Genomic DNA, 27680 nt, shown 5'->3' with positions numbered 1-27680 from the left:
CCCACACTACCACAAATAGAGAATAAGGTATTCTCTACTTTTACCTCAGCCTACCTTTGGGGACTTACTGGACCCTGTGCACACTATACTTTACTTTGGTATAGCATATACAGACCCAGTTTCCTACAACTAGAGAATGTGAAGGCAGATCTGGGCAGGGCGATTCCTTCATCTCAACATCTATCTCTCCCAACATGGATGGTCTCCCATACATGTCAAACATTTACCTCCCAAGAAGACACTCCTCTTTCAAGGTTTTTCTTACGCTTTCATGTACCAGGAACCAGATACCCCATCTTTACCTTGACGTCATCATTGCTGGTCTATGGAGAGGCCTCTGGGAATCACTCCAGACTTTCTCTAAACTCGTGCGTGTTTTTGGGGGGGGGTTTTTCCACACATTCTATTTGCTTTTGTGTGTGGCTTTCAAAAATGAAAGTACGCAATTGGCTAAAGGCGGGTGCATGTCCCACCTTTTCTGTAAATGTTTACTCCCACGGCATCCAGCGGTCGGGAGCGAGCAGCGGCGCGCAGTGAGCCATCTGTTGTGGATCATGTTACAAATTAACGCGATCGCTTTCACTTTCGCTGCCTCGCTTGTTGCATTTGTCACCCGCTAACAGACCAGAGCAGATGTGTCTCTGTTTCCTTGTCTCTTTTTATATGTCCGCCTTTCACTGTCTCTGTACACTTATCTGTATAGCCTGTCTCACTGCCCTTATCTCGCTCTGTCTGTCTCTCCCAGTCTATGCTTTCGTATCTATCTATGCCTGTCCCACTGTTCGTGTCCCACTCTCTCTGTCTCTATACACAATTTTCTATGATGCTTATTTGTGTTTGCTTGCCCATACCGCCCAGCCACCACGTTAAGATTGCAACTCCCGAGGAGGAGGAGCCTAGCGCGCAACCAAGATGGCCGCGTAGGTGCGAAGCTCCCGAGGACCTCCGCGACCTCCTGAATTAATCCTGATTATATCCTGTCTTTGATGAGGGGACTGTGTCTGTGTACCCGAGCTGAGGCGGCACCCGTTTTCGAATCGGACCCCGGACACTGGTGGGAGCACCGATCGAAGATTGCGGCCTTCTCCGCGCCGGCCCCCCGGATTGGAGTTGTGGGGCGATCCGGGGACAAAGCGAACAACAGCGGCGGGCAGGGCTGGGCGACTCGCGTACCCCGCGCTTTCACTTTCGCTTTTGCGCCCTCCTTGCCCTCAAGCGAGGTAGGGTTGCGGAGCGGGGTGCGGTGGTGTGGCCTTGTCCCGGTGCCTGGCTGACCCGCCGGCTGTGAGTTGTCCTGCGGTCCAGTGGTCACCCCCCCCCGGAACCCGTGAACTGGTTTATCGGCCCTTTCGAGGAGATTGGCACGACTTTGGGAGTGCGACATGTCCACAAAGCAAGATGGCGACCGGGCAAAGGTGAAATCGACCCGCCGCGGCCCGGCACATCAGTCAAACAGTATGGACCGCTACACCCTCCAGAAGGGATCCCCAGAGGCACAGCGTACATCCCCCGCGGGCCCGGCTGAGGCGTCTGCTCAGCCCGCGGATCTGACCCTCCGGGACGTCATGGGCGCCATTGCCGAGATGAAGGCCTCGGTGGACCAGCGCTTTGATACTCTTGCGCAGAAGATAGACTCGGCCCTGGTGGATGTGGGCCTGGTGAGAGCCGACTTGTCTAAAACAAATGACCGGGTCGATTCCCTGGCCCACACCACCTCGAGTCTCACTACAGACGTGGCGGCCCTTCAAAAGGAGGTGAACCGGCTTGGCCAGGCGAGCGCCATGATGGACCGTCGATTGGAGGACGCCGAGGGTCGGGCCCGGAGGAACAACGTTCGTATTGTCGGGGTGCCGGAGGGACGGGAGGAGGAGGCGGCGGATTTGTTTGTGGAAGACCTGATCCTCACCCATCTCCAGCCCCGGGGGCTGAGTAAACTTTTTGCGGTGGAACGGGCTCACAGGGTCCCCGGAGGAAGACCTAAGGTCGGAGCCCCGCCGCGGCCTCTCATTGCCCGGATTTTTAACTTTCGGGACAGAGACGCTATCCTGCAGACTTCCAGGCTACAGGGACCGGTCAAGCTCGATAATATGGACGTGAATTTCTACCCTGACTTTACTCCGACGGTCCAAAAGCAGAGACTGAGTTTTCTCGGAGTTAAACGTCGCCTACGGGACCTGAACCTTAAGTACTCAATGCTTTTTCCAGCTAAGCTGAGGGTGGAGGTGGATGGTCGCACGCACTTTTTTGACCGTCCCGAGGCGGCTGGGGACTGGTTGGATACTCTGCCTGGGGATCGGGGCCGGGGGGATCGGGGCTTGCGGTTGGCGGGGAGGGCTCGCCGGATAAGAACTGAGGGGTGAATAGTAGGCCTTGCTCTGGACAACATTTTGGTTACCATTCACTGATCGTGTATGTTCCCCTCCTATGGAGGTCGTACGGGGTCCATTGGGGGCTTTCCCTCCTCCTCTGGGGGACTAGTTAGTTTTTCATCTATGGGGCGACAGGCACACTGCACTTTGGGGGGGCTGTCTGGGCTCATGCAGGGGTGCAGGGAGGGGGGAGTTCTGTTGGGATGGGTGGGTGGGGGTGGAGTGTTGTTTGTTTGCACCGCAAGGCGAACCCTTTACTGTATTGTTGTTTTTGAGATGCTCTTTGGGGGACGATTGATGGCTTCCATGTATGATGGGGGGTAGGGATCTGACTGTGTTATCATGGAACGTTAACGGACTGGGGGATAGGATTAAGCGTGGTGTGGTCCTGCAGTATCTGAAACGAATTTCACCAGATGTGATCTTCCTGCAGGAGACACACCTTATAGGTAATTCCTTTCATGCCATGAATCGGAGAGGCTATCGCTTGGTGGCCCATTCGGGCTTCACCTCGGGCTCGCGGGGGGTGGGCATCATGATTAAGAACTCGCCCCCATTGGAGATTGATGAGGTGCGCCATGATGAGAGGGGACGTTACACTGTCTTGGTGGGTAGTATGGAGGGCAGAGTGGTCGTTTTTGTATCAGTGTACGTTCCGCCGGGGTTGCAATCTACCACGTTTGCGGACCTGGGGCGCCTCCTCCTTGACCTCCCGGGTGGGCTTCTGGTAGTTGGGGGGGGACTTCAATGCGGTGGCTTCTGGGTCTATGGATCGTCATCCCCCCAGGGACCTCCCCCGGGCACAGGCGTGGCTGTCCGGCCTTTTAGATACACTAGGATTGGTGGATTGCTGGCGACTAAAGCATCCCGCGCAGCTGCAATACACCTTCCACTCGGGTGCCCATGGTAGCCTCTCGCGGCTTGATTATATCCTTGTTCCTGCGGCCTATGCTGGGAGAGTGGGAGAGGTGCGCCATTTGGCGCGGGGTATTTCAGATCACTCCCCACTACTGCTGCACTTTGATGTCTTCCCGAGGGGGGAGGGCAGGGTAGCCCCAATCAATGCCTGGTACCTGCGCGACCCCACTATTCGAGCCGAATTGATCAAATCCTTGCAGCGGTACTTTGAGGAGAATGTGGGGTCTGTCCCTTCGGCTATCTCCCTTTGGGAGGCTTTTAAGGTAGTTCTCAGGGGGGAGGCCCTCTCCTTTATCTCCCATGCCCGGAGGCGCGAGCGGGAGGAGGTAACCCGGGTGGAGGCCGAAATTACTGAACTAGAGGGTGACCTGGGGAGCGGGGTGACGGATGCCACATTGCATGTTCTACACCTCAAGCAGGCGGCCTATAGGGCCCTCGTCACGGAGGCGGCCAGGGGCCTCAGTAGAGAGCAGCAGGGGCGACTGTATGATGTGGGTGATAAGGCTGGTAAATTGATAGCGTGGTTGGATAAAAAGGAGAGAGCGAGTCGTGTGGTTCCGTTGATCGAGAGGATGGATGGTGTATGTGTCACCGAGCCGGACGCCATTGTCTCCTGCTTCGCGGATTATTTCCGCGAGGTGTATTCCCCGGTTTCTCCCTGCTCGGAGGAGGATTCCCATGCCCTGCTTCGGGACATCGCGCTGCCCTCCCTTTCGGTGGAGGACAGGGATTCGCTGGACGCTCCTCCCACCTCGGACGAAATTGCCCTTGCTATCCGCTCGGTCGCATCTGGCAAGGCCATGGGCCCCAATGGCATTCCTATCGAGCTGTACAAGCTGCGACCGGATGTGCTGGCGCCCCACCTGCGCGCGATGTTCCTGGCGGCCCGCTCGCGGGGTTCCCTTCCGCCGGACCAGCATCTGGCCACGATCGTGGTGATCCACAAGGGGGGGAGACCCCGTGAGCGGGTCACATCCTATAGGCCTATCTCGCTCTTGAACGCGGAGCCCAAAATCCTCGCCAAGGTGCTGGCCAACCGGCTGGTCGGCGTGGTGGGCGACTTGGTCCACCAAGACCAGTCCGGCTTCATACCCCATCGTAACACGGCCCTTAATCTGCGACGCTTGCACGGGGTGCTCGCGCGTGTCCCGTTCGTGCGGGAACCGGCCATCTTGGCGTCCTTGGACGCCACCATGGCGTTTGATACGCTTGAGTGGCCATACATTTGGGCGATGCTGGCGAAGTTTGGCTTTGGACCAGGCTTCATCAGCTGGGTCAAGTTGTTGTATTCCGGCCCATTGGCGCAGGTGGTGGTGAATGGACGAGTTTCGGCCCCATTCGCACTGGGACGGGGCACGCGACAGGGTTGCCCCCTGTCGCCTCTCCTGTTTGCACTGGCCCTGGAGCCCCTGGCGGAGTGGCTGCGGTGGCACCCTTCCATCCGTGGTCTCCGCTGGACCCCCGAGCATGAGGACCGTGTGTCCCTCTACGCTGATGATATCCTTCTATATCTCGCCTCCCCGCGTAAATCACTGATCGTCCTAGTTGATGTTTTGCGCTCATTCGGTCGCAACTCAGGCCTCGTCATCAACTGGGCGAAATCCTGTGTATATGTGCTTGCCGGGGAGGCTCCGGTCCTACCACGGGACTGTCCGATCCAGATTGCCTCCCAGGGGTTTCGGTACCTGGGTATATATATTACTCTGGACCCGGAGGCCCGCTACGAGCGGAATTTGCTGCCCCCCCTCCAGCGCTTGAAGGAGGACGTGGTGCGTTGGCGGCGTCTGCCGCTTTCGCCGCTCGGCCGAGCGGCCTTGTTTAAGATGATGTCGTTGCCGCGCTTTCTGTACGCTCTCCAGAACACTATGGATTTGGTTCCGGCGCGCTACTTCCGAGAGGTGGAGCGTTTGCAGCGTCGCCTGTTCTGGGACGGGAGGCCACGTATTGCCTTGGCTAAATTGACGCTCCCGTGGTACGATGGGGGGGTTGCCCTCCCGGATATTAAACGGTATTACTGGGCCTCCCAACTAGCTGCGATTAATCATGGCCTTTACGGGCCCGCCCTGAACCCGGCATTTGAAATGGACAAGATGCTCCTGCCCGGTGGCGACTACAATCGAGCGCTCTACTCTGGCGCGCCGGACCCTCGCCTGACGGGACCGACGCGTGTCATGGTGCGTGTATGGCACGCGGCTAACGCAGCTATGGGGTGGAAGGACCGTTTGACCCGGGCGTCACCGCTATATGCGTCGGCGAGGTTGGGCTCCCTGTGGACCTCGAAGGGCTTCGAGAAGTGGGACACGATCGGCATCAGCACAGTGGGAGATCTCTGGACGAGGGGGGGATTCAAAACTTTCGAGACGCTGCAGACGGAGTTTCAGTTGCAAGGCAGTGAGTACTTCCGGTACTTACAAGTCCGCCACGCGCTGGGCTCCGTCTTCCCGGATGTCGCGTCCATTCCGGAGTCTTCCCCCCTGGAGGACAGAGTGCTGGATGGCCATGTCCCAGACAGCACGATCTCCCTTATATATAAAAAACTGATCAACGACCGATCGGGCCTGCTCACTGGCCTCCGCGAGGCCTGGGTTGCCGATGGGCTGGAGTTGGACGACGAGGACTGGATGTCCGCGGTGGCCTCTCCGAAGGAGGTGGCCATCCCGGCTCGCCTTCGCTTCGTCCAGCTTAAGATCCTCCACCGGGTTTACGTGACGGGGCCAAGGCTTCTACGTATGGGCTCTGCTGAGGATGGACTGTGTAAGCGTGGCTGTGGTGCTTTGGCAACTTTCTTGCATATTCTGTGGGAATGCCCAAAGGTGGAGCGATTCTGGCGTGGTGTGCACGAGGTCCTGCGAGTGGTTACGCGTGTCGTGCTGTTGCCTGAAGCGAGGAGATGCTTGCTGAATGTGTGGGAGCCAACTGACTACTCGGTTCCGCAGACGCGGTGGGTGACTCTGGGATACATGATAGCTAAGCGTGACATTGCTCAATTGTGGGGATCCCAGAGGCCTCCGGCGGTGTCGGCCTGGAAAGAACACATGGATTGGTGTATGTTTCGTGAAAAGGTGGTGTATGTTGCGAGGGGTAAGCCTGGGGCGTGGGTGAAAATCTGGGGCCCCTGGAACGCCTATCGCGGGGGTATTTGCGAGCCGCCGCTGCTGCCGGCTGCCTCACCAGCTCCGTCCCCCTAGCCGACCCCCTCCCCCAGCCATGGGCACGTGGTTCCCCAGTCCCTGATCTGTTCTCATTCCCCTCTTCAGAGTTTGGCGATTGGTTGGGGTCCCCCACTTAAGGAGCGCGTGCTGTCACTTGGGATTGCGGGTTGCCTTGCGGGTGTGGTTGTTTTTGTGTTGTTGTGTTTCGACAAAAGGAAACCGTATTGTGGGTTTGGAGTTATGTGGCCTGCACTACTGATATCTCCTGATTTACCCTTTTTGCACCGCCAAGAGATTTTTCTGTATGTATGTCATATGCTTCTGCCACTCTAGCGGCCGGCCAGACGGTTGTAGGCCCATACTTGTAACTATTTGAGATTGCAATAAACGGTTTCAAAAAAAAAAAAAAAAAAAAAAAAAAAAAGAAGATTGCAACTCCCAGAATACTTTATCAAAGGCCAGGTATGGACAAAAGTGTCTTCGATGTTGCAAAGTAATCTTGGGGTAGTCTTGAATACATTTACTGCCTCCGTGCTTAAAATGAGGGATTTGTATTGACGCTGGTTTAAAACGTTTTATGTTGTAACAAGTAGGAAGCTGAAATTAAACTGCAAACGCATTCTTGTATGGATTAATATCCGGATGTGCCCTCTCACAGGCTGTTGTCCTAGTTCTTCCTGTCAACGAGCCAGTAGTACCTTTCTGCTTGTTTATTCAGTGATTAGCATGGTAGACTACCGTTTTTGCTTTCATTTTGTCCCTAGTTTGCTTTAAGTTCCTCCTGCTTTTTTTATTGAACATCCGGTTCGAGGAATCTCCTCGCCCTCGTCTGTCAAGAGGCTGAGCTGGATCGGAGGAGCTGGTCGGGCCTGTGAGGTCACATTGACCAGAAGCTGGTGCCCCCAGTCTGTAACCCCTTTGTGCATGAACTATGCTTCACCCCACTGCAGGAAGCCAAAGTGGGTCTTCTTTAGGTGTCTGGGTGTGCTTGTATGTGCGCATTTCTGCAATTAATGTTCGCGGAGGAGGAGCCTAGCGCTTGACCAAGATGGCCGCGTGAGCCTTGAGCTCCCGCGACCCTCGCGCCCTCCTGCAATTATCCTGTCCTAAATCCTGTTTTTCATGCACGGAATCCTGCAGATGAGTCACAGCTGGGGCGATTGACGTTATCCGGGCTAAGATCGCCCACCGGGAACCGAAGTTTTGCATGGCGGAAGATTGCGGCCTACCTCCGACGGGTGCCAGGGGCTCGCGTTGGCAGGATGCCCGGCCACTAATTGAACAACAGCGGCCTTGGGAGGTGTGAACGGGCGGACGGGTGCCGCTGCACTTTCACTTTCGCTTTCTCGCCCTTTGCTTGCTCTGGCCTGGGAGTGCTTCATGCCGATCCCCTGATATCTGGAAGACCTGCACTCGACCCTGGCTGGCTGTTGAAGTTCTGGTTGACCCTGTTTCCTCTGGCTGAGCGAGGGACGTCTTTTTGTAACTGACCACCCTGCTGTTCGAGATGTCGACCAAATCGGAGGTAGACAAGCCGAAGTCTAAGGCTACCAGGCGGGGAGGCTATACCCAATCCAACAATATGGATCGCTATGCCCAGCAGAAGGGATCGCCTGGTGGATCGGGACAGTCGCTGGAAGCACAGAAGGCCGATCCATCCCCAGCCTCGGAGTTATCATTGCAGGATATCAAGGGGGCGATTGATGGGATGCAATCATCGATTGGGCGACAGTTCGAGACCCTGGCGCACAAGGTGGACATGATTTTGGTTGATGTCAACTTGATTCGCGCGGACCTGGGCAAAACCAATGAGCGGGTCAAGTCCCTGGATCTCAAGACCACTGGCCTCGCGGATGATGTCTCGGAACTCCAGGCTGAGGTTCGCAAGTTACGGACCGCGAATGACCTCTCCGCCCGCCGGCTCGAAGACTTTGAAGGTCGGGCCCGGCGCAACAATGTGCGCCTTATTGGGGTCCCGGAAACTTCGGAGGAGCTCTCCGTGGATTTACTCGTCGAGGACTTGGTGGTGAACCATCTTGCGCCTAAGGGCCTCGGCAGGTTTTTTGCGGTTGAGCGGGCTCACCGAGTGCCTGGCGGAAGGCCTAAGATGGGAGCCCCCCCGCGACCGATTGTCGCCCGGATCTTTAATTTTCGAGACCGAGACACTATCCTGCAAGCATCGAGGGTGACAGGCCCGGTGCCTTTTCAGAATGCCTCTGTGAGCTTTTATCCTGACTTCACCCAGATGGTGCAGAAGCAAAGGCAGAGTTTCCTGGGGGTGAAGAGGCGGCTTAGGGAGATGGACCTGAAATATGCCATGCTTTTCCCCGCCAGGCTACGTGTGGTGTATGAGGATCGGACTTTCTTCTTCGAATCGCCGGACATGGCAGGGGACTGGTTGGATGCGCTCCCTCGGCGCCAGCCCGGCGGAGACCGAGTGGTTGGAGCGGAAGGCGACCGGGATGGACAGGAGTGATACCTCCGGTGTCGGTCTGTTTTGACTCAGCCCCGGACAGTGACTAGCACCCTACTGCAGCAATGGGAGGGCGGCGGGGGGAAGATAGGAGCTCTTTCCTCCCTTGGGGTACTTTTTGTAGATTTGTTTTTTGATAGGGCGACAGGCACACTGCAAGTTGGGGGGGCTTTGCAAGCTGACGCAGGGGTGCAGGGAGGGGGGGAATTTGGGATGTTGGGGTTGTTGTTGGGGGTTTTTTTCTTGCAAGGCGTAGTAATTGTTGTCAGTATTGTCCGATTGTGGTTCTCCGGGGGGGGGGTGGAGGTCTCTTTGTGTTTGGGGATAGGGGGTAGGGGCTTAAACATAATTAGCTGGAATGTTAATGGCTTAGGGGATCATATTAAACGGGGGATAGTCCTACAATTCTTGAAACGGACCTCGCCAGATGTGGTCCTCTTGCAGGAGACCCACCTTATAGGGAATACGTGTTATGCACTTAATAGAAAGGGTTATAAATTCATTGCTCACTCGGGGTTCTCCTCGGGCTCCAGGGGTGCGGGCATACTTGTTAGAGCTTCCCTGCCATTTGAGGTTGACTCCACCATTGCTGGTGATAGGGGGCGCTTTGTGGCTGTGGCGGGGAGGTGGGAGGGCAGAACGCTGGTATTGGTTTCTGTTTATGTCCCTCCTGCCCTGCAGGCCTCCACGTTTGCTGATCTGGGCAAGGCCTTGTTGGAACTCCCTGAAGGGATGCTGGTGGTGGGAGGAGACTTCAATGCGGTTGGATCTGGATTGCTCGATAGGTACCCGCCCAGGGACACCGGGGGGGCTCAGAAGTGGCTTCCCGACTTTATAGATACTTTTGGCCTGGTAGACTGTTGGAGGCTACGGCACCCCACTCAGAGACAATATACCTTTCACTCCGGGGCCCACGGTAGTCTCTCTCGGATTGATTACTTGCTCACTCTGGCTGCGCACGCCTCACTGGTATCTGAGGCTAGGCACATGGCACGGGGTATATCCGATCACTCGCCGGTGTGGGCCCGTCTGGATATTGGCCGGGTAGTGGGGGGCAGGGTGGCTCCCATTAACCCCTGGTACTTTCGTGACCCCAAGCTGCGCAGTGCGTTGCTGAAGGCAGTTGATCACTATTTCCATGATAATCAGGGTTCAGTTGAATCTGCGGTGTCCTTGTGGGAAGCGTTTAAGACCGTATTGAGAGGGGAGGCCCTTTCCTTGGTGGTGGCCGCCAAGCGGCGGAGAGACGCCGAGGTGACACAAGTCGAGGACGAGATTGCGGCTTTAGACGTGGCCTTGGAGGAGGAGGTCGCGGCGGCCACACTGCATAATTTGAGCCTGAAGCAATTGGAATACAGGGATTTGGTGACGAACGCTGCCAAGACCCTCAATAGGGAGCAGCAGGGTCGATTGTACGATGTCGCTGATAAGGCCGGGAAACTGTTGGCGTGGTTGGATAAAAAAAGAGCGTGTTAATCGAGTGGTGCCGGAGTTGTCGATGGATGGGGGAGAGGTTGTCACTGACCCCGACGGTATAGTCCAGTGTTTCTCGGACTATTTTCGTACGGTGTACACCTCGGTTTCGGATAGGCCGACTGAGGACTCGTGCGACCTTCTGCGTGATATTGCTCTGCCCTGCCTTTCTGCCATAGATAGGGATGACCTCGATGGAGATATAACTGTTGACGAAGTGGCGTGTGCTATCCGTGCGTTGCGCTCGGGTAAGTCCTCGGGCCCAAATGGTTTGCCGATCGAGTTGTATAAGCTTCGTCCGGATAAGTTGGCTCCTCACCTGCGCGCCATGTTGGGTTTCTTCCGCTCGATCAACGACTGGCGACGATTGTGGTAATACACAAAGACGGTAAGCCCCGGGATAAGTGTGGTTCCTATCGGCCGATATCACTTCTCAACGCCGAGCCGAAAATCCTTGCCAAGATCCTTGCTAACCGCCTGGTCCGGGTGCTTGGAGATTTGATCCACCCGGACCAGTCGGGCTTTATCCCGCACCGTAACACTGCACTGAATCTTAGACGACTTCATGGAGTGATTGCCAGGACGGGCACGATGCGAGAGCCGGCCATTGTGGCGGCCCTCGATGCCACGATGGCTTTCGATACGGTGGAGTGGGCATACTTGTGGGCTGTGTTAGCCAAGTTCGGCTTCGGGCCTGGCTTTGTAGGCTGGGTGAGGCTGCTTTATGAGGGGCCCCTTGCTAGCGTCGTGGTGAACGGGCGGGCGTCGGCACCGTTCGAGCTCGGGAGGGGCACCCGGCAGGGCTGTCCCCTGTCGCCGTTGTTGTTTGCCCTTGCTCTTGAACCGCTGGCGGCGTGGATACGATGGCACCCGGATATACGTGGGATTCGTTGGTCGCCTGACCACGAGGACCGTATTTCGCTTTACGCCGACGATATTCTGTTATACCTCACCTCTCATAGTGGTTTGTGACGTCTTGACTTCTTTCGGTAGGAACTCTGGTCTTGTTATTAATTGGGGAAAGTCATACTTGTATGTCCTGTGTGGCGATGTCCCGCCTGTCCCGCGAAACTGCTCGATCCAGATCGCCCGGCAGGGCTTTTTGTATTTAGGGATCTATATTTCCACTGACCCCACTTTACGATACGAGAAAAACTTGCTCCCTCCCTTGGCACGTCTGCGGCGGGACGTGGCGGGCTGGCGGCGGTTGCCGCTTTCCCTCCTTGGCCGCGCCACCCTGTTTAAAATGATGTCTCTTCCCCGTTTCCTCTATGCCTTGCAGAATACCCTTGAATTGGTCCCGGCCAGCTATTTCCGAGAGGTCGAAAGCCTCCAGCGCGCGCTATTGTGGGAAGACCGCGCATAGCGATCGCTAAGTTGACGCTTCCGTGGTATGACGGGGGTATCGCGCTTCCAGACATTCGGCGTTATTATTGGGCCACTCAGTTGAGCGCGATTAACCATGGTATCTATGGTCCGGCGCTGAGCCCCGGCTACGCCATGGACCGGTGGTTGCTGCGCGGGGTAATTACCACAGAGCGTTGTACTCGAAGTCGTTGGACTTAACCTTTATTGGGCCCACCAGGGTGGCCGTGCACGTGTGGAAGGTGGCAACAGATTCACTGGGCTGGAAGGGTAAGCTTACCCTTGCCACCCCGTTGTTTGACTCCGATATCCTGGGAAAGCTTTGGCATACAAAAGGGTTTGAGAAATGGGACCTGATCGGTATATCCAGGGTTGGGGACCTTTTGGTTAAGGGTAGGGTGAAGTCATTCGAGGAGCTGCAGAAGGAATATGAGCTAGGGAGCACTGAGTTCTTCCGATACGCTCAAGTGTGTCACGCCTTGCGGTCAGTCCTTGTAGAGGGGGAGACGGTGCCTGAGTCCTCTCCGTTAGAGGACCGGATCCTGGATGGCCATATGCCAGAGAGTACGATCTCTCTCATTTATAAGAAACTAATTAATGTTCGGGCAGATCTTCTTCTAGGGTTGCGCGATCAATGGACTAGGGATGGCCTCGAATTAGATGATGAGGATTGGCAGTATGCAGTTTCTTCTCCCAAAGAGGTCGCGATCCCTGCGCGCCTGCGGCTGGTGCAGCTTAAAATACTCCATAGAGTTTACGTGACAGGGCCTAGGCTGGTCCATATGGGTTTCTCTGAGGAGGGCTTATGTAAGAGAGGCTGTGGTTTGGTGGGCACCTTCCTACATATCATTTGGGAATGCGGTGCGATCATGGAGTTCTGGAAGCGAATCCACGAGGTGATGGGGGAGGTGACGGGCATTGCCCTGCAGCCGGAGGCGCGGTGTTGTCTCCTGAATGTTTGGGGCCCTACTGACCACGACGCGGCACAGACACAGTGGGTGACCCTAGGGAATATGGTAGCTAAGCGCGACATCGCTCGCCTGTGGGGCTCTACTAGGCCTCCTACACTGACAGCGTGGATGGAAAACATGGATTGGAGCATGTTTAGGGAGAAGACAGTGTATTGTGCTCGAGGGCGCCCCCGGAAATGGCACACCGTATGGGGGCAATGGAACCAGTACAGAGGGGGCATATGCCTGCCCCCAGACCCCGACCCGCCTGAGGAGCAACTCTCCCCTTAGCATTCTTTCCGGCTTTGTATTCTTTGCTGGTATGTGTTTGCCTTCTTGAGTCTCTGCCTTCCCCTCCTTTCCCTTACTATAGACCTGTGTCTGATGGAAAAATGGGGCTCGCTCCCCCTGTTGGGAACCCTTTCTGTGCTTTAAGTACTTATCGCCTTGCTTGTGTTTAGGTTTGGGTTTGTGTTTATTTAAAACAGAACCTTTTGATTCTCCTATCAGTGAAATGTGGACGCTCGCTTGTGTTGTGTTTCTAAAGCTGCCGTAGCTCCGGGTTGTCGGCTGAATAGCTGTGTCCCTGCCTTCAAAGAATAAAGGTTTTAAAAAAAAAAAAAAAAAACATGTTCGCTTCTTGTAACAAGTGGGCAGGCACACTCATTTCAACATTACGTCTGTTACTATTACAAGTGCACTGCATGTTCCATCCCCCTTTCTATAGTGTAGTACCTGACCCTTGCAGCTTCTTAACTCTTGTGGCCTGTAAAAGCCCTGCCTGGCTTGATTGGTGGCTCTGCTCCCCTATTCACCAGTGACACATGAAGTATTAGTAGATGTTTTAGCACCCAGGATAATGTGCTACATGGCTAAATACTTACAAAGTCCCAAAAGGCGAGACCTATTGGCTATGCCAATGCTGGTTATACACTTTCACCTATACCTCTTATACCTCTGGTTCCCCTAAAAATTCAGTAAGAAGCACTGGAGGTGATAATTCTTCCCTTCAGGCCTCAAATGCTGAAAAAAAACATTCTCATCTTGCCCTCTTTAAGCTGCCACAGGGGTGTCATCCTCTGTCAAAGCTTTCTCTATCGCTTTGAAAGTTGAGATGGTAAGGCTTCAAGGTAATAGGATTCCACATCACAATTTTTCAGGGATCAGGATGCCCAAACACTCTTAAATCAGACTCCAAAAACACTGAGGATTGTTTCAACATAGGTGTGATTCTCTTTCCCTGCGAGATATCTTTTGTTGTTCAACTTTTGCTGAATGGGGTCAAAAACAATTGCCAATGCCCACATTAAGAGCTCAATGGTATGCCATTAAAGTATTCAGTTAACCTTGGGGAGGATTTGGGATGGAGGACTCTAGTCATAAGGTTAATGAAGAGTTTTTCTACCTCTATACCATTCGGCCTTAGGTGTCCTTGGTCTTGAAGGTGTTCACAGGTGTTCCTTTGGAACACCTAATTTCAGTAGATATAAAATGTTTAGCTATGAAGGTCTCTCTTTTTATGGCAATTAAATCAGCTACAAGGATTGAATAACTTAGTGACATTTTATGCAATCCCCCCTTTCATAACATGTTCAAAGTAGTATTAAGAACGAATCTTACTTTTCTATTTAAAGTAGTATCCAAAATGCATGAGGAATAGGATTTTGTTGCCTGTTTTCTTTTCTTCTCCTCTTTGAGGGAAAAAGCTTTTACATTGTTTGGATGTCAAACATGCTGTTTGTATTTATCTTGAACACTGCATGATGCACAAGATATCGGAGCATATATTTCTAAACTTTGGCAGATCAAAACAGTCAAAAGGCAAACAAAATGACTGCACAGATGGGTTTGTTCTACAGTTAGTATGGTTTATATTCTATTGGAGCATCCTATTTTGGAGGGAACACCGGGTAAATGTACCATAGAAGTTGCTACTTCCTAAGCATAGATCCAGTGGGTAGCTTTAAATTAAATATGCTGAGCTAAACGTTACCATATACGAGTCTGAGAATAAAATGCCCAGTTACTTACCTGTAATCTTCATGATCTTTAGACTCCAGAGTCCTGGTCAAAGTCATTAAGACACACCCACCATCCCTATGATACTGGCCACCATTCGATTGGTATTAGGAGCAAGTTGTAAAGAAGAAGCTAGTTCATATAGCACCCAGGGGCTAGGTGGAGTTTTAAGCACTTCCTGCTTCCTTCTCCTCTATGAACTGGGGCGACCTCAAAGAAATGGCGGGATTGAGACGAAGGATATATATTCTTAGTAATAAGTATGGATTAAGTGCATGAAAAGGATCAGATAATTGCTGCGTGAGCTTAATATAACCTGGTGCTGTTGGGAAGCATACTGGAAGTGTTCTTTTTAAGTCTGTTAGAAAAACACTCCCACACCGGAAGGGTGGTGGTGTTCTCCCAGACATACACTGTGGTAGCTTGGCTCGAGTGGTCAGGGATCAGGCACCGTGCTAAGCATACGTCATACCCACACAATAACCATGCGTGCATCCGTTCCAAAAACGACTACACCTTAAAAATTATACTGAAAATATATCTCTTTATCTTCTTTTCTCTTAGTTGCTGATTAAATAAATAATAATACAATCACAGTACACAAGGCTTTTCCTGTGGAAGGGTAAGTCAAATAAATATTACTTCAACGATTCAATAAATAAGGTAGATCATAAATAATCAAGGCATAAATATAAGTGCATTACATAAAAGGCAATTAAATATTATGAGGCAATAAATACTGCGAGACAATAAATACTGTGCGACAATAAATACTGTGAAACAAATACTGTAAGGCAATAAATACTGTGAGGCAATAAATAGGATGAATACAATAAATACAGTGCTCTCAATAAATAATAAAAGCCAACAGTGACACTTGAAAATCAGTTCACATTCCTGAGGTACTATGGGATGATTTGACCCAATCCCAGCTTGTAGAGATTTGGATGGCCTGAGGGGTATACTCCCTGGCTTGGACAAGGCTGAGGCCTAAACTGAGGTAGATCAAGGGGGAATCTAGAGATCTGGCTCTCCCACGCTACACAATCCCTCTGTATTAGTCTCAGCTCACCCCTGGCACTATCAAGCTGGTTCCAGCACCTCTCTAGCCTCTAGGATGGTCTCTTGGGGCTCCACAGGGCCTTAGGCGCCCTCTATTCCACTTACTGCCCTTTTTATGAAGTTCCGACGCCGCTGGAGTCGTGTCGACGCCGTGAGGCGGTTCCGGTTCGATGTCGGTGGCCTCGGCTCGATGACAGTTCTTGTCGACGCCGGGAGGCGGTTCCGGTTCGATGTCGGCGGCCTCGGTTCGATGACGTCGGGCAGTCTTGGCTCGATGTCGACTTCGGGCGGCTCCGGTTCGATGACGTCGGGCGGCCTTGGCTCGATGTCGACTTCCGGCGGCTCCGGAGTGCGATCTCCACTCCCGACCTCCGGTGCTCCTTTCCTCAGGTTCCGGCGACTCCGGAGTGCGACCTCCACTCCCGACCTCCGGCACGATTCTCTTCAGGTTCCGGCGACTCCGGAGTGCGATCTCCACTCCCGACCTCCGGCACGCTTCACCTCGGTCTCCGGCGACTCCGGAGGGCGGACTTCACTCCCCCGTCGACGCCGCACACTCGACCTCGGGTGACTTCCTCCTCGACCTCTGGTACTCTCCACGACCTCCGTCGGCGCCCACTCTCGACCTCTGGCGGCTCCGGGTACGACGTCTGCTTTCCAGTCAGTGCCGCTTCTCCACCTCGGGCTCCAGGTCTCCAGGCTTCTCGACGTCGGACTTCAAGAAGTTACCAGTAACTAGGTCAGGAACTTGCTGTTCTTTACTTTTAAGGCCTGTTCCTGCTGTCCAGGTCCTTAAGATGGTTTCTCTTGCTTTCTCCCACACAGGGCTCCAGGCTGGGCTCAGTCAGTAGGGACTATTATCAAGGGTTGGTTTATGGACCCCACTCCAGGCACAAGTTTCCACCCCTGCTGCCTCACTCCTTCCTCCTTCAGGTTTCTGCTCCTCTCTCTTCACCAGTCAGGTGCCAACTGCCAACTCCAACTGCCAACCTGGAGATGCCTTCCCAACATTCTAAACCTGCCTCACACTGTCACAGGGTTCTGGAATGTTCTGGAAGGTGCTGGTAGGTTCCAGTGATGTCACAGGTGACAATGGGTGGCCACCATTTTGTGCTCCAGGCCCTCAGACAGAAGTTCCAGGGGTAGATAAAATGGCTCCCTGAATCTGCATCAATACTAAAAAGTCTGGTGGTTCCCAAAAAGGAAAAATTCTAACAGGGTTTGAGGCAAAAGTGAGACAAAATAATTAATGATGAGGAGGGACCACCCAAAGGGCTGTCAGGTCTAACAAAGTCTCAATTACAAATCAACCACTATGCCTCATGAATCAAACACCATGTGCTGATGTTGAAAATCAAAGTATACGAAAAAAACACTTGTTTGACACTTCAAGTCTGTATGACACTACTCTCTTGGAGATACTAAACTCAAGTAACGATTATCTCGCATGCCTGCCATGAGACTGAAACAAACTACTTTTTGACTTATGTGTACCAGCAAAATCATGTTACACAAAATAAAGATAACCAAAGGCTGAAGTAGACGGACTCAATGCTTCATTGTGTGGTGGGTGGAAGGAAAATGCATGACAGGTGAACAGGCTCGCTATGTACGAATGTTATCTATGATATTTTTGGGAAATTCAATAGTCTGGCAGGATTGCTAAAGCGGTCTCAAAAGCTAGACTTAAAAAAGAATAACAGGTCTCCTATTTACTTCAAATTAATCTCTCAGCACCACCACCGAGGGAAAGACTGGACCATGGGCATGATTCAGAGCTGTACACTTCTAAGAGTCAGGTTTAGACTAATTTATGGGCAGAAAAGAATGACTGATGGAAAGGAGCAGGACTGCCCCGTCTGTAGAGAACCTGTCCTAACTCATCAAGAAAGGTTGTTGAGAACCTGCCCTAACAGATATCAAAAACGCTTCAGCTGCTTTTAGCACCGTCATGAGGACATGCTGTCTGTGAAAAGGGGACCGCCCAGGAACACAGTAGTTGAGCTGTTGTAATATCCACTGCATCCAGATGGAAATTGCTTCTCTGACCCCGTTTTACCAGTTCCCCTGCAAGATGGAACAATTAATTGTGGAATGGCACAGACACACCCTTATTATTGGTTAGCTTCAAAAGGTATGCCATAATGGCACTGAAACATTAACTGCAAATGTATAGCACACATTAGATCCAATGTAGCTAGAATACTATGCAGTGTTTTAAATAAATAAAGCCACCTATGATAGCTGATGTGGTTTAACGAAGGACTAGTTTAAGGTGTTTTGAAGATTATGGATGCATACACATGGATCATCCTAAGCCATAACTAAATGGACCAAAACATTCAAATCATATAAAATATATTAGGGATAGCAAATTAAAAATGCATATATAGCTGGAAAGTAACAATTCGCAACAATGTAATAAAAAACAGATACACATAAAAAAGTAGAAGCTCAAAACATTATGGCTTGCTCGCTCACCTTGATGGACAGCTACTTTACATCCAGGTCCTCCATCACAATACACCAGCAAATTATTGGGCCAGCTATGTTCATCATTGCATATACAGCAGCGTCCCAAAGAATCGTTCTCTTCTTCGGATATATACACCTTCCGCTCAACAGTAAAGCGTTTTACTGGACTAGACTTGCTTAACTGATGGCTGCCCATGAGACTATAACATGCCTCATCCACTGTGACTCCACTTCTGGGTTCAGCTTCGCCAAATAGATTTTCAGTGCAATAGGTGTTCAACTTAGCAGGATCACAGCTGCTGCCAACTTCCATTGAGTTGGTAACACCATCCACTAGTTTCACTACAGAAGCTGTAGAGCCATCATTATTTTCTGTCAAAATACTTTCCTTTGTAGGACATGCTCTCAGATTTGCCATCCCATTTGGGCTCAGTGATGTCTCTTCCATCGCAGACGTTCTCAAGCTGGTCTCTTTAACCAGTAAGGCACCAGCATGGATATCCTCTCCCATACAGAAATGGCCTGTAAGACTAGGCTTATGGCTTGTAATTGCCAAAGAGGTGGCACAGGTACGATGGTCATTATCTTTCATAGCACAAACACTGCAGCCAAAATCCACACCATCAGTGCTTGGAGCCTCCTGTTCCATGACTGAAGCACTGAGTCCCTCCTTCACCTCCTTGGTACCGGCACGAAAGCCATTCTCAACCACAACATAAACAGTACGGCTATCATGCTTAAAGTAAGCATTATCGACCTCATCTTTAGCAGAGACTCTTTGATTGTTTTCCTTGTTGGAAAGGGTGCTCAGACCAGACTCTTCCTGGATACAATTTCTCACGCCAGTTTCTTCCACAAGTATTTCACTAGGGTTTATCTCCTCTGCCATGGAGGAACTTCGTGTAACGCTGGGACCCTGGATCGTAATTGTCACGGAGTTACCATGGTCCCTCACACTATCTTCTGAAGAAAACTGTTGTCTTAGAGAGGCTTCTGCAGCAATCTCACGTCGTACACATATCTCTTTCTTTGTACATAAGCTGGAACCACCGGCATTCTGCACAAAATCACTATGGCTCTTATCTTCTTTTCTGGCACGAACAATGCCCTTATTCAAGTCCTCCATATTCTTCTTCGCGCTAGCGCCTTCCTCTTCTTTCACAATAGCACCAGCTGCCATACTTGCCTCACCAGTGCTCACGCGGTGAACATCCTCGATTGTAACATAAACATTAAATTGACCATCCGTCACACGACCATTGGATATCTGATTACCACGAAGGCTCTCATCCAGGACGCAAATAACACGGGGGTCATTCCCCTCCCCATCATAGGTCCTCTGGCCAGGCTCAACCACAAAACAAATACTAGAATCATCATTCTTCAAACAGGTACTGAGGCCAGCCTTCCTTTCATAATCATTTTCTCCGTCTTTTGCCTCCCTAACAGAGGCAGTAATGTGGCTATGCTTTTCGATAGACTCGTCATCCATGACTTGACCATTTGAGCCCACCTCCTTCACAGCAAAATCACCCAGTTCATCATTCGCCTTTGTGGCAGAAACGCATGGACCTTTATACTGAATAACAGGCATGCCGGCATCACTCCCTTCTTTTGCACAGGCGCCGAGTTCAGCCCCCAAAAATCCCACGTCCTTCCGTAAAGCATTAAAGTTCTCAACCCTTGACCAAGGATGTAAAACGTTGCGCTTCAAACAAATGCTGGGACCCTCCTCAATCACGTGGGCATTGTGGCCTTGCTGCTCTAAACAACTAACGCGTGGCTCTACCTTCGCACTACTAGTAACGCCTTCCAGTTTTGCCACATTTCCATGCTTCGAAAAACCAAAGGAGCCCTCCTCTTCACTCTCAAAAACATACGGGTTTTCTTCCTTAACTATTATACTGTGTGTGTCCGCCATTTGAAAACCACATGAGGTACAATCAGATAAACACGGAGCCGTGTGGCAGTTAGTCTCACCACTTTGCGGCTCCACGAAACGACCACATTCTCTATAGATGACTAGCCAGTATGACGTTCTGAGCAGTACCTGGTGTCAAAAGAACACATACTACCTCGCGAGATTCAGCCATCTTAATGTAAGGCAACATTTGTTTTAGGACTCAGCTGACTCCAACCAAATGAAACATCGACGCAAATTGACGTTTCTGCCTGAATCAAAGATGGCCGTCATTGAGGACCACCAACTGTTGGATAGCTAGGATTGCTTGTTCTAAATTAACCGACATTCTGCGCATCGACTGTAAAATTGCGCAGATTGCTTCAATGTAAATTAACCGAGATTCTGCGCGCTTTACTTACTGATCTGATTCGTGGCTCACTTTTATCTCCATTTACTCCGTTTTTCCGGTGGCGGACAGACGGGGGACTAAAGCCAGAATTTGTGCGTGTCATTTGTAAGTATATAGTAAATATCAATGCATTTTTGCTAATTCCTAATGTTTTGCTTTAATAGGCGCTCGCAAGAAACACTAAACAAGTAAAAAATATATTTGGGACATTTTTAACTTTCCCCTGATTCTCGAAGAATGGAGTTAGAAAATAAGGTCTCCTGGCCTATTTACCCAAATATTATAGAACTGGAATTAGAGCAGTAAAACAAATATTTTAGTACTGGAGTTAGAATGGCAAACAAAAAATATTGTGATCCCGTCCTCTGCTTCTAGGAGGGCGGAACGGAAGGCAAAACGCTCAAACATGCTTTACTTTACAGTCAAGTGATGCAAGCTTCACTGTCATAACTGCGACATTTTTAGATTCTTTACTTTTGAGAGACAAACGTGATGCTTTGCTGTCAAGTTATGCAAGCTTAAATGTCATACATGTTAGATTTTCAGAGTTAGCACATGTGAGACAACTATGTTGATGGGATGCCATACCTCGTGCACGGGTTCGCATTGAGAGCAAAATTAGGCCCGAACACCGAAGGAAAAAGAGGCCCACATTTGTAGATAATGACCTTTCGTCTAACTTTGCTTCGTATCGGGAGTAGTCTGATGCATTCAGCTTTCTAAATTTGGGGGGTCAGTAGCATTAGCCAAGACTAGACGCACCATTATTCCTTGCAACTAACCTAACATGTCTCCTAACCTGATCACCAGGCCTACACATTTCCCTACTTTGAGTGCATGAATGTGTTGGTCACCTATCGGTTCCTTAGTCTGTACTCCCCCCCCCCCCACTTCCGAAGATCCCTGAATATCCTGTATTCTAGCAGGCCATGAATCAGAGAACCATGCACATGCTTTGTGTCTTAAGTCTTCTTTTCACCCTCAAGCGACCCGTGGTTTTCCTCGTATGGTTGTTGTTGGAAGGCGTTCCCCGGGCAGGCTACGGAATGCGTTCCCGACCACCCGGAGGCCCACCTTTCCCAGAGTTAGGCCGAGCAAGAGCAGGGAGGCCCTTCCTGGAAGGGTCTCGTACCTAGGATCGCACACGCTGCGCTTACTCTCTCTTCGGATAGAGGGACACCACACAGTAATTCGTTGTAAGACAATATGCTTTTATCGGTAGTTGTCAGGGATCTTTATGATCCGGCAGGCAGGTGCAGAATTAATGCCACAAGCGGCAGCGATCTCGTGATGAGGGAAAAGGGGTAGCGGGACAGTCTTCGAATCAGTGTCTCTGCGAGGTATTCGGCGCACAGCTCTCAATCCTCGAGCTGAGGGGATGTTGCTTCTCTCGGCAATCTCTGCCGTTTCTCTTGGACGAGCGGGCCGCGAGTCACTCAGCAGGCACCGGAGGTTCGTAGTTCGGGGAGCCGCAACGGCGTCAGCAGGGCTCAGATGGTTCAGAGTTCGGGGAGCCGCGACAGCGTCAGCAGGGCTCCGATGGTTCAGAGTTCGGGGAGCCGCGACAGCGTCAGCAGGGCTCAGATGGTTCAGAGTTCGGGGATCCGCGACAGCGTCAGCAGGGCTCAGATGGTTCAGAGTTCGGGGAGCCGCGACAGCGTCAGCAGGGCTCAGATGGTTCAGAGTTCGGGTAGCGTTCTTCGGTTCGGGGAGCGATCGAGCCGCGACCAGGTCAGCAGGCTCTCGTCAGTCCAGGTCTTCTCTGCCCTCGTCCCTTCAGCACCCCTTGTTATACTCCCCCTCCTCTTTGAAGTCCGGAGTCCTCGCGGAGAGGGGTCTGGTGCCTGGGGGGCGGTGTGTCGGGGTTTCCTGTCGCTCGGCCCTTTGATCTGTTCAGGTGGGTCCGGGAGGGACTCCAGACACCCAGCGGCCGAGGCGCCTGCTCCCCGGGGGCCTGGTGGTCGATCGAAACCCCCTCGGGGGAGAGACCAGAGGTGTGACAGGATCGGCGCCTCCCGGTCTGGTTTGGGGGGGTTTCGCTCTCCCTCGGCCGGGCATGCGTGTTGGGGATCTGGTCGGCCCTCGGGATGTTGGCCCACGGGAGCCGGAAGGCTGTATCAACGAGGTTCGGCGTGGTTGCAGGGTAACTTGCTGGTCGGGAGGGCCCACGCCACGAGGCCGATCTCACACATGCCCCCCCCAGCTGAAAGGCGGGGAGAACTACCCATCCACTTGGGGGTTCTCCTCGCTGAAGCGGAAGAATCGGGACAGGCCGTCCGCGTTGGCGTGGTCCGTCCCGGGGCGATGTTCCACCGTGAAATCCATCCCCTGGAGGGAGATGGACCAGCGTAGCGTAGCAGCTTGGGGTTTTCCCCTCGCATCTGCATCAACCACCGCAAGGGGCGGTGATCCGTTTGTACTCGGAAGTGTGTTCCGAACAGGTAGGGCCGTAGCTTTTTGAGGGCCCAGACTACTGCGAAGGTCTCTCTCTCAATGGTGCTCCACCGCTGAAGGCTATGGGCCGATCTATGCCCTTGTCGTCGAACTGGGAGAGGACTGCCCCGATGCCGTGTTCCGAGGCGTCCGTCCGGACCACAAACTCCTGGGCGTAGTCGGGTGCTTTGAGCACCGGAGCCGCGCACATGGCGGCCTTTAGGGTGTCGAACGCCTTCTGGTAGGAGGGAGTCCAGTGTACTTGCTTGGGGTGTTTTTTGGAGGTTAGTTCTGTGAGGGGGCCTGCGATGCTGCCATAGTTCTTAATAAACCTCCGGTAGTAACCAGTGAGGCCCAGGAAGGCCCGGACTTCCGTTTGGGTCGTGGGGGGTTCCCAGGACAAGATGGTGTCGATCTTCGGCTGGAGGGGGGCGACCTGCCCACTTCCCACCTGGTGCCCCAGATAGGTTACGGAGCCGTGCCCAATTTGACATTTGCTGGCTTTGATGGTGAGGCCGGCCCGGCGCAGAGCCAGCAGGACTTGTCGGAGGTGCTGGAGGGGCATTCTTCATTCCAAACGGCATCACCCTAAAGCGGTAGTGCCCATCCGGGGTGGAGAAGGCGGAGCGCTCCTTGGCTCCCTCGGTGAGGGCAATCTGCCAGTATCCACTAGTCAGGTCGAAGGTGCTGAGGTAGCGAGCGGCCCCGAGGCGGTCAATGAGCTCGTCGGCATGGGGGATAGGGTGAGCGTCCGCTCGGGTGACCGCATTGAGTCCTCGGTAGTCCACGCAAAACCTCAGCTCGGGGGCGACACCTGGGGTAGCTGCTTTCGGAGCCAGGACTACCGGGCTGGCCCAGGGGCTGTCGGAGGGTTCAATCACCCCGAGGTCCAGCATCTTCGCCACCTCGGTCTGGATGCAGGTTCGGACCCGATCAGGGACCCGGTAGGCCCGGTGTCTCACTGGCGGGCTGTCGCCGGTGTTCACGTCGTGGACACACCAGTTGGTGACCCCAGGGGTTAGGGAGAAGAGGTCCGTAAACTGCCTTAGTAGCTGGCGGCAGTCGTCGGACTGTTGGGCTGTGAGGGTGGTTGATAGTCTCACCCCCTCCACGGAACCATCGGTCTCTTTCGCCCCCAGGGGGTCTGGAAGGGGCTCGGTGTCTTCTTCGGCCCCATCGTCGGTGGCCAGGAGTAAACTCAATTCTGTCCGTACAAAGTGGGGTTTGAGGCGGTTCACGTGGAGAACCCGGAGGGGGTTCCGCGGGGACTGCACATCGACGAGATAGGTGACTTGGCTCTTCCGCTCGACCACCTTGAAGGGTCCAGTCCATTTATCTTGGAGGGCGCAGGGTTTCACTGGGGCCATGACCCAGACTTGTTGGCCCGGCTGAAACTCGACCAGCGTAGCATTCTGGTCATACCAGCGCTTCATCTCTTCCTGGCTCGCCTCGAGGTTCGCTTCTGCGAGTTCTCGGAATTTCCGGGTCTGGTTGCGGAGCGCCAAGATGTATCGGAACACATCCGGAGGGGTCCCCCGGGGAGTCGTTTCCCAACCCTCCTTGACCAGGCTCAGGGGTCCCCGGACGGGGTGTCCATATAGTAGTTCGAATGGGCTGAATCCCAGGGATTTTTGGGGAACCTCCCGGTAGGCGAACAGGAGGCATGGGAGGAGGACGTCCCACCTCCGGCGTAGGGGTTCCTCGAGGCCCATGATCATTCCTTTCAGTGTTTTGTTAAAGCGCTCGACTAGGCCGTTTCCTTGGGGGTGGTACGGGGTGGTGAACTTGTACGATACTCCGCACTGCTGCCAGAGGGACCTCATATATCGGGAGATAAAGTTCGTACCCCGGTCACTCACGACTTCGCGGGGGAACCCCACGCGGGAGAAGATCCCCATCAAGGCCCGGCCTACCACGGGGGCCGTCACGGTGCGGAGAGGGATGGCTTCGGGGTAACGGGTGGCATGATCCACCAGGACGAGGATGAACCGGTGGCTCTGGGCGGTCTTGGGGTCCAGTGGTCCCACGATGTCGATTCCTACCCGCTCAAAAGGGGTACTGACGACTGGGAAGGGTTGTAGCGGAGCCTTGCGCTTGCCCCCACTCTTTCCGCTGGCCTGGCACGTGGAGCAGGACTTGCAGTGGGCCTCCACATTTGCTTGCATCTTGGGCCAATAGAAGTGGGTGACGAGTCGTTGGTAGGTCTTATCTTGGCCTAAGTGTCCGGCCAGGGGTACATCATGGGCCAGGCCCAGGAGGAGACTTCGGAAGCGCAGGGGTACCACTAGTACTCGGGCCGATCCCAACTCGGCCGACTTCTGTTCGCTGTACAGGAGGCCGTTTTCCCAGTATACCCAGTGGGTGCCGGTCCGGTCGCCTGCTGCTTGGGCCTCGGCCTGTTGTCGGGGTCCAATGAGGGACGGGCAGGTGGATTGTTCTTGGCAGAATTCTTCACGGGAGGGGCACCCTTCGCAGTGCCACTGGGCCAGTTCTGGCAAGTCCCCGAGTTCGGTCAGGGATTCGGGGTCGGAAGGCACGGACCCTTCGTCGGGAGGGGTCGTTTCGTCCAGAAGGGGGTCGTTGGCCCCTGGTGGCGTATTCTGGACCTCGGGGATGGTGGCGGTGCTTAGCGGCAGGGCTTCTCCCCCCTCGGAGGAAGGCACTCTGAGAGTCATCGAGCGCGTGGTGGCGCATACCCATTCGGGTAGGCCCATCATCTCGAGATGGGCTCTTCGTTCCACTTGTCCCCACGGGGAGTTCTCAAGGTCGTTGCCCAGGAGGCAGTCCACGGGCTGGGAGGTTCGGACCGCCACCTTTAACTTGCCGGTGACTCCCCCCCCCCCCCCCCCCCCATTCGAAGGGGACTAGGGCCATCCGGCAGAGGCTCTCGGAATTGTCTGATGATATGACGGGACAAAAGGCGCCGGGCAGGATCTGATCTTCGGAGACCAGGTGACAATGAACCGCCGTGACACTCGCCCCCGTGTCCCGGAGGCCCTCGACGCGGTGACCGTTGACCGTTACCTGCTGTCGGTACTTCTTCGCGTTGGCGGGCAGGGACGTTCCGGGGACCATCTCCCGGTCCCCTAGGGAGACCAAGGCCATGGCGGCTGGTTCCCATTCTTCGGGGTCTTCCATCTCTTTTCCCAGGGCTACGGAGGCCATTTGTCGAGCCGGCGGGGTTGTTGTGGCGGTTCGCTGGTACATGGGACATTGAGGGTCGCTGGCATAGTGTCCGGTCTATTGGCAGCGGAAACAGGTGATCCTCACTCGGGGCCCCGGCCTCCCTGGTGGCCCGGTGCTGGCCGGAGGTGGAGCTGGAAAGGGCGGAGGTTGTCCTCTGGGGGGGCTGAGCGGGGATCCCCCCGGGAGTTCCCTTGGCCGGCCTTGATTCCCTCCACCCCTCTGGCGGGGGGGTCCCTGACTGTGGCGACTGTAGTCTCCCACGGGGCCCCGGGAGGCCCGGGTGTTTACCCACCGGTCAGCCTCGACGGCCAGTTTCCGAGGGTCTGTGAGTTTGCTGTCCAGGAGGTGCTGGCGCAGCTTTACAAAGCAATTAGCGGACAAGTGTTCCCATGCGATTAGGTCGAACAGCTCCTCAAAGGTGGAGACCTTGCTGCCCTTGATCCATCCGTCCAAGGCCCGGCTGTAAAAGTTCACGTACTCCACCCAGGTGGTACCGGGTATCTTCTTGCAGTCTCTAAACCGTTGCCGGTACATTTCAGGGGTGAGCCCATATCTGGCTACTAGGGCCTCTTTCATGTGACTGTAGGAGTTCATCACCGTGGAGGGCAGGTCCAGCAGGGTATCTCTCCCCTCGCTCAGGAACCGGCCCCACAGCCCAGCCCCCCAGTCTTTCTGCGGGAATCGGTGGGAGGTCATGGCGACTTCGTAGGCTTTGAACCATTGCTGGATGTCGTCGTTCTTATAGTATTCTTTCACCACATCTTTGGGGATGTGGACCTTTGGTTCCACGGTGGAGGAGAGGGGTTGGGTTTCCGAGGGCCTGGCCTCCGCATTCTTAGCCTTGAGCTCGATCTCTTTTAGGCTACGTTCGTGCTCTAGTTGGAGTTTTCTTTCTTCGTGTTCTCTTTGTCGTTTCTTTTCCTCGAGTTCTCCTTGTAGGCGTTACTGTTCCACCGCCAGCTTTTTTTCAGCCAGTTTTAGCTCTCCTTCGATTTTTAATTTTGCTAGTTCTAGTTCGTGGTTGCGACCTCTTTCTCGGTCCGCTAGTTCCTCTGGGGATAGGCCCCCCTCGGGGGCGCCGTTCCTCCCCGGGGTGCTTCGTGGTTCGTTGGGAGGCTCTCCTTCTGTTTGTGTCCGGGGAGTTCCCGCCTCGACCCAGGTTTTTAATGCCCCCTGGAAGTCCTCTTTCGTGCTTAGTCCGCTGGTAGCTATTCCAAAGTCTTTGCAAAATTGTTTCAGTTCTCGGTGCGTATAAGATTCTAACTGGTCCTTTTGGAATGTCGTGCTCGGGTTGGTGCCTGCGGCACCTAGGGAAGTTTCTCCTTCCATTTCTTCTTGGTAGTGCGTAAGCCGTCTACTGCACGATCTCTAGGTGTTGGCTCGGATCCCGTCGCCTGCCACCAAATGTTGGAAGGCGTTCCCCGGGGAGCCTACGGAATGCGTTCCCGACCACCCGGAGGCCCACCTTTCCCAGAGTTAGGCCGAGCAAGAGC

At 53.5% G+C, this 27680-nt stretch overlaps 1 protein-coding gene and 1 long non-coding RNA gene across 5 annotated transcripts in view; one reads left to right on the top strand and one right to left on the bottom strand.

Moving 5' to 3' along the window:
- The window catches only part of LOC146825650 (protein AF-10-like), a 1293306-nt gene extending 1273042 nt beyond the window's left edge, over positions 1-20264 (bottom strand). For both annotated transcript variants that reach the window (XM_085607649.1, XM_085607650.1), the window contains exon 1: positions 18263-20264. In XM_085607649.1, the coding sequence (XP_085463775.1) occupies positions 18263-20177 (1915 nt within the window). In that variant the 5' untranslated portion in view covers positions 20178-20264. The remainder of the gene's footprint in view (positions 1-18262) is intronic.
- A 132-nt stretch (positions 20265-20396) lies between these two features.
- LOC146825649 (uncharacterized) overlaps positions 20397-27680 on the top strand; it is a 208450-nt gene continuing 201166 nt past the window's right edge. For all 3 annotated transcript variants that reach the window (XR_014961897.1, XR_014961895.1, XR_014961896.1), the window contains exon 1: positions 20397-20673. This is a non-coding gene — a long non-coding RNA (uncharacterized LOC146825649). The remainder of the gene's footprint in view (positions 20674-27680) is intronic.

Source organism: Triturus cristatus, chromosome 5_2, assembly GCF_964204655.1.
Source record: "Triturus cristatus chromosome 5_2, aTriCri1.1, whole genome shotgun sequence".
NCBI lineage: Eukaryota > Metazoa > Chordata > Amphibia > Caudata > Salamandridae > Triturus > Triturus cristatus.
The sequence above is the reverse complement of the archived record's forward strand: the minus strand, read 5'-3'. Positions and strand labels throughout refer to the sequence as shown.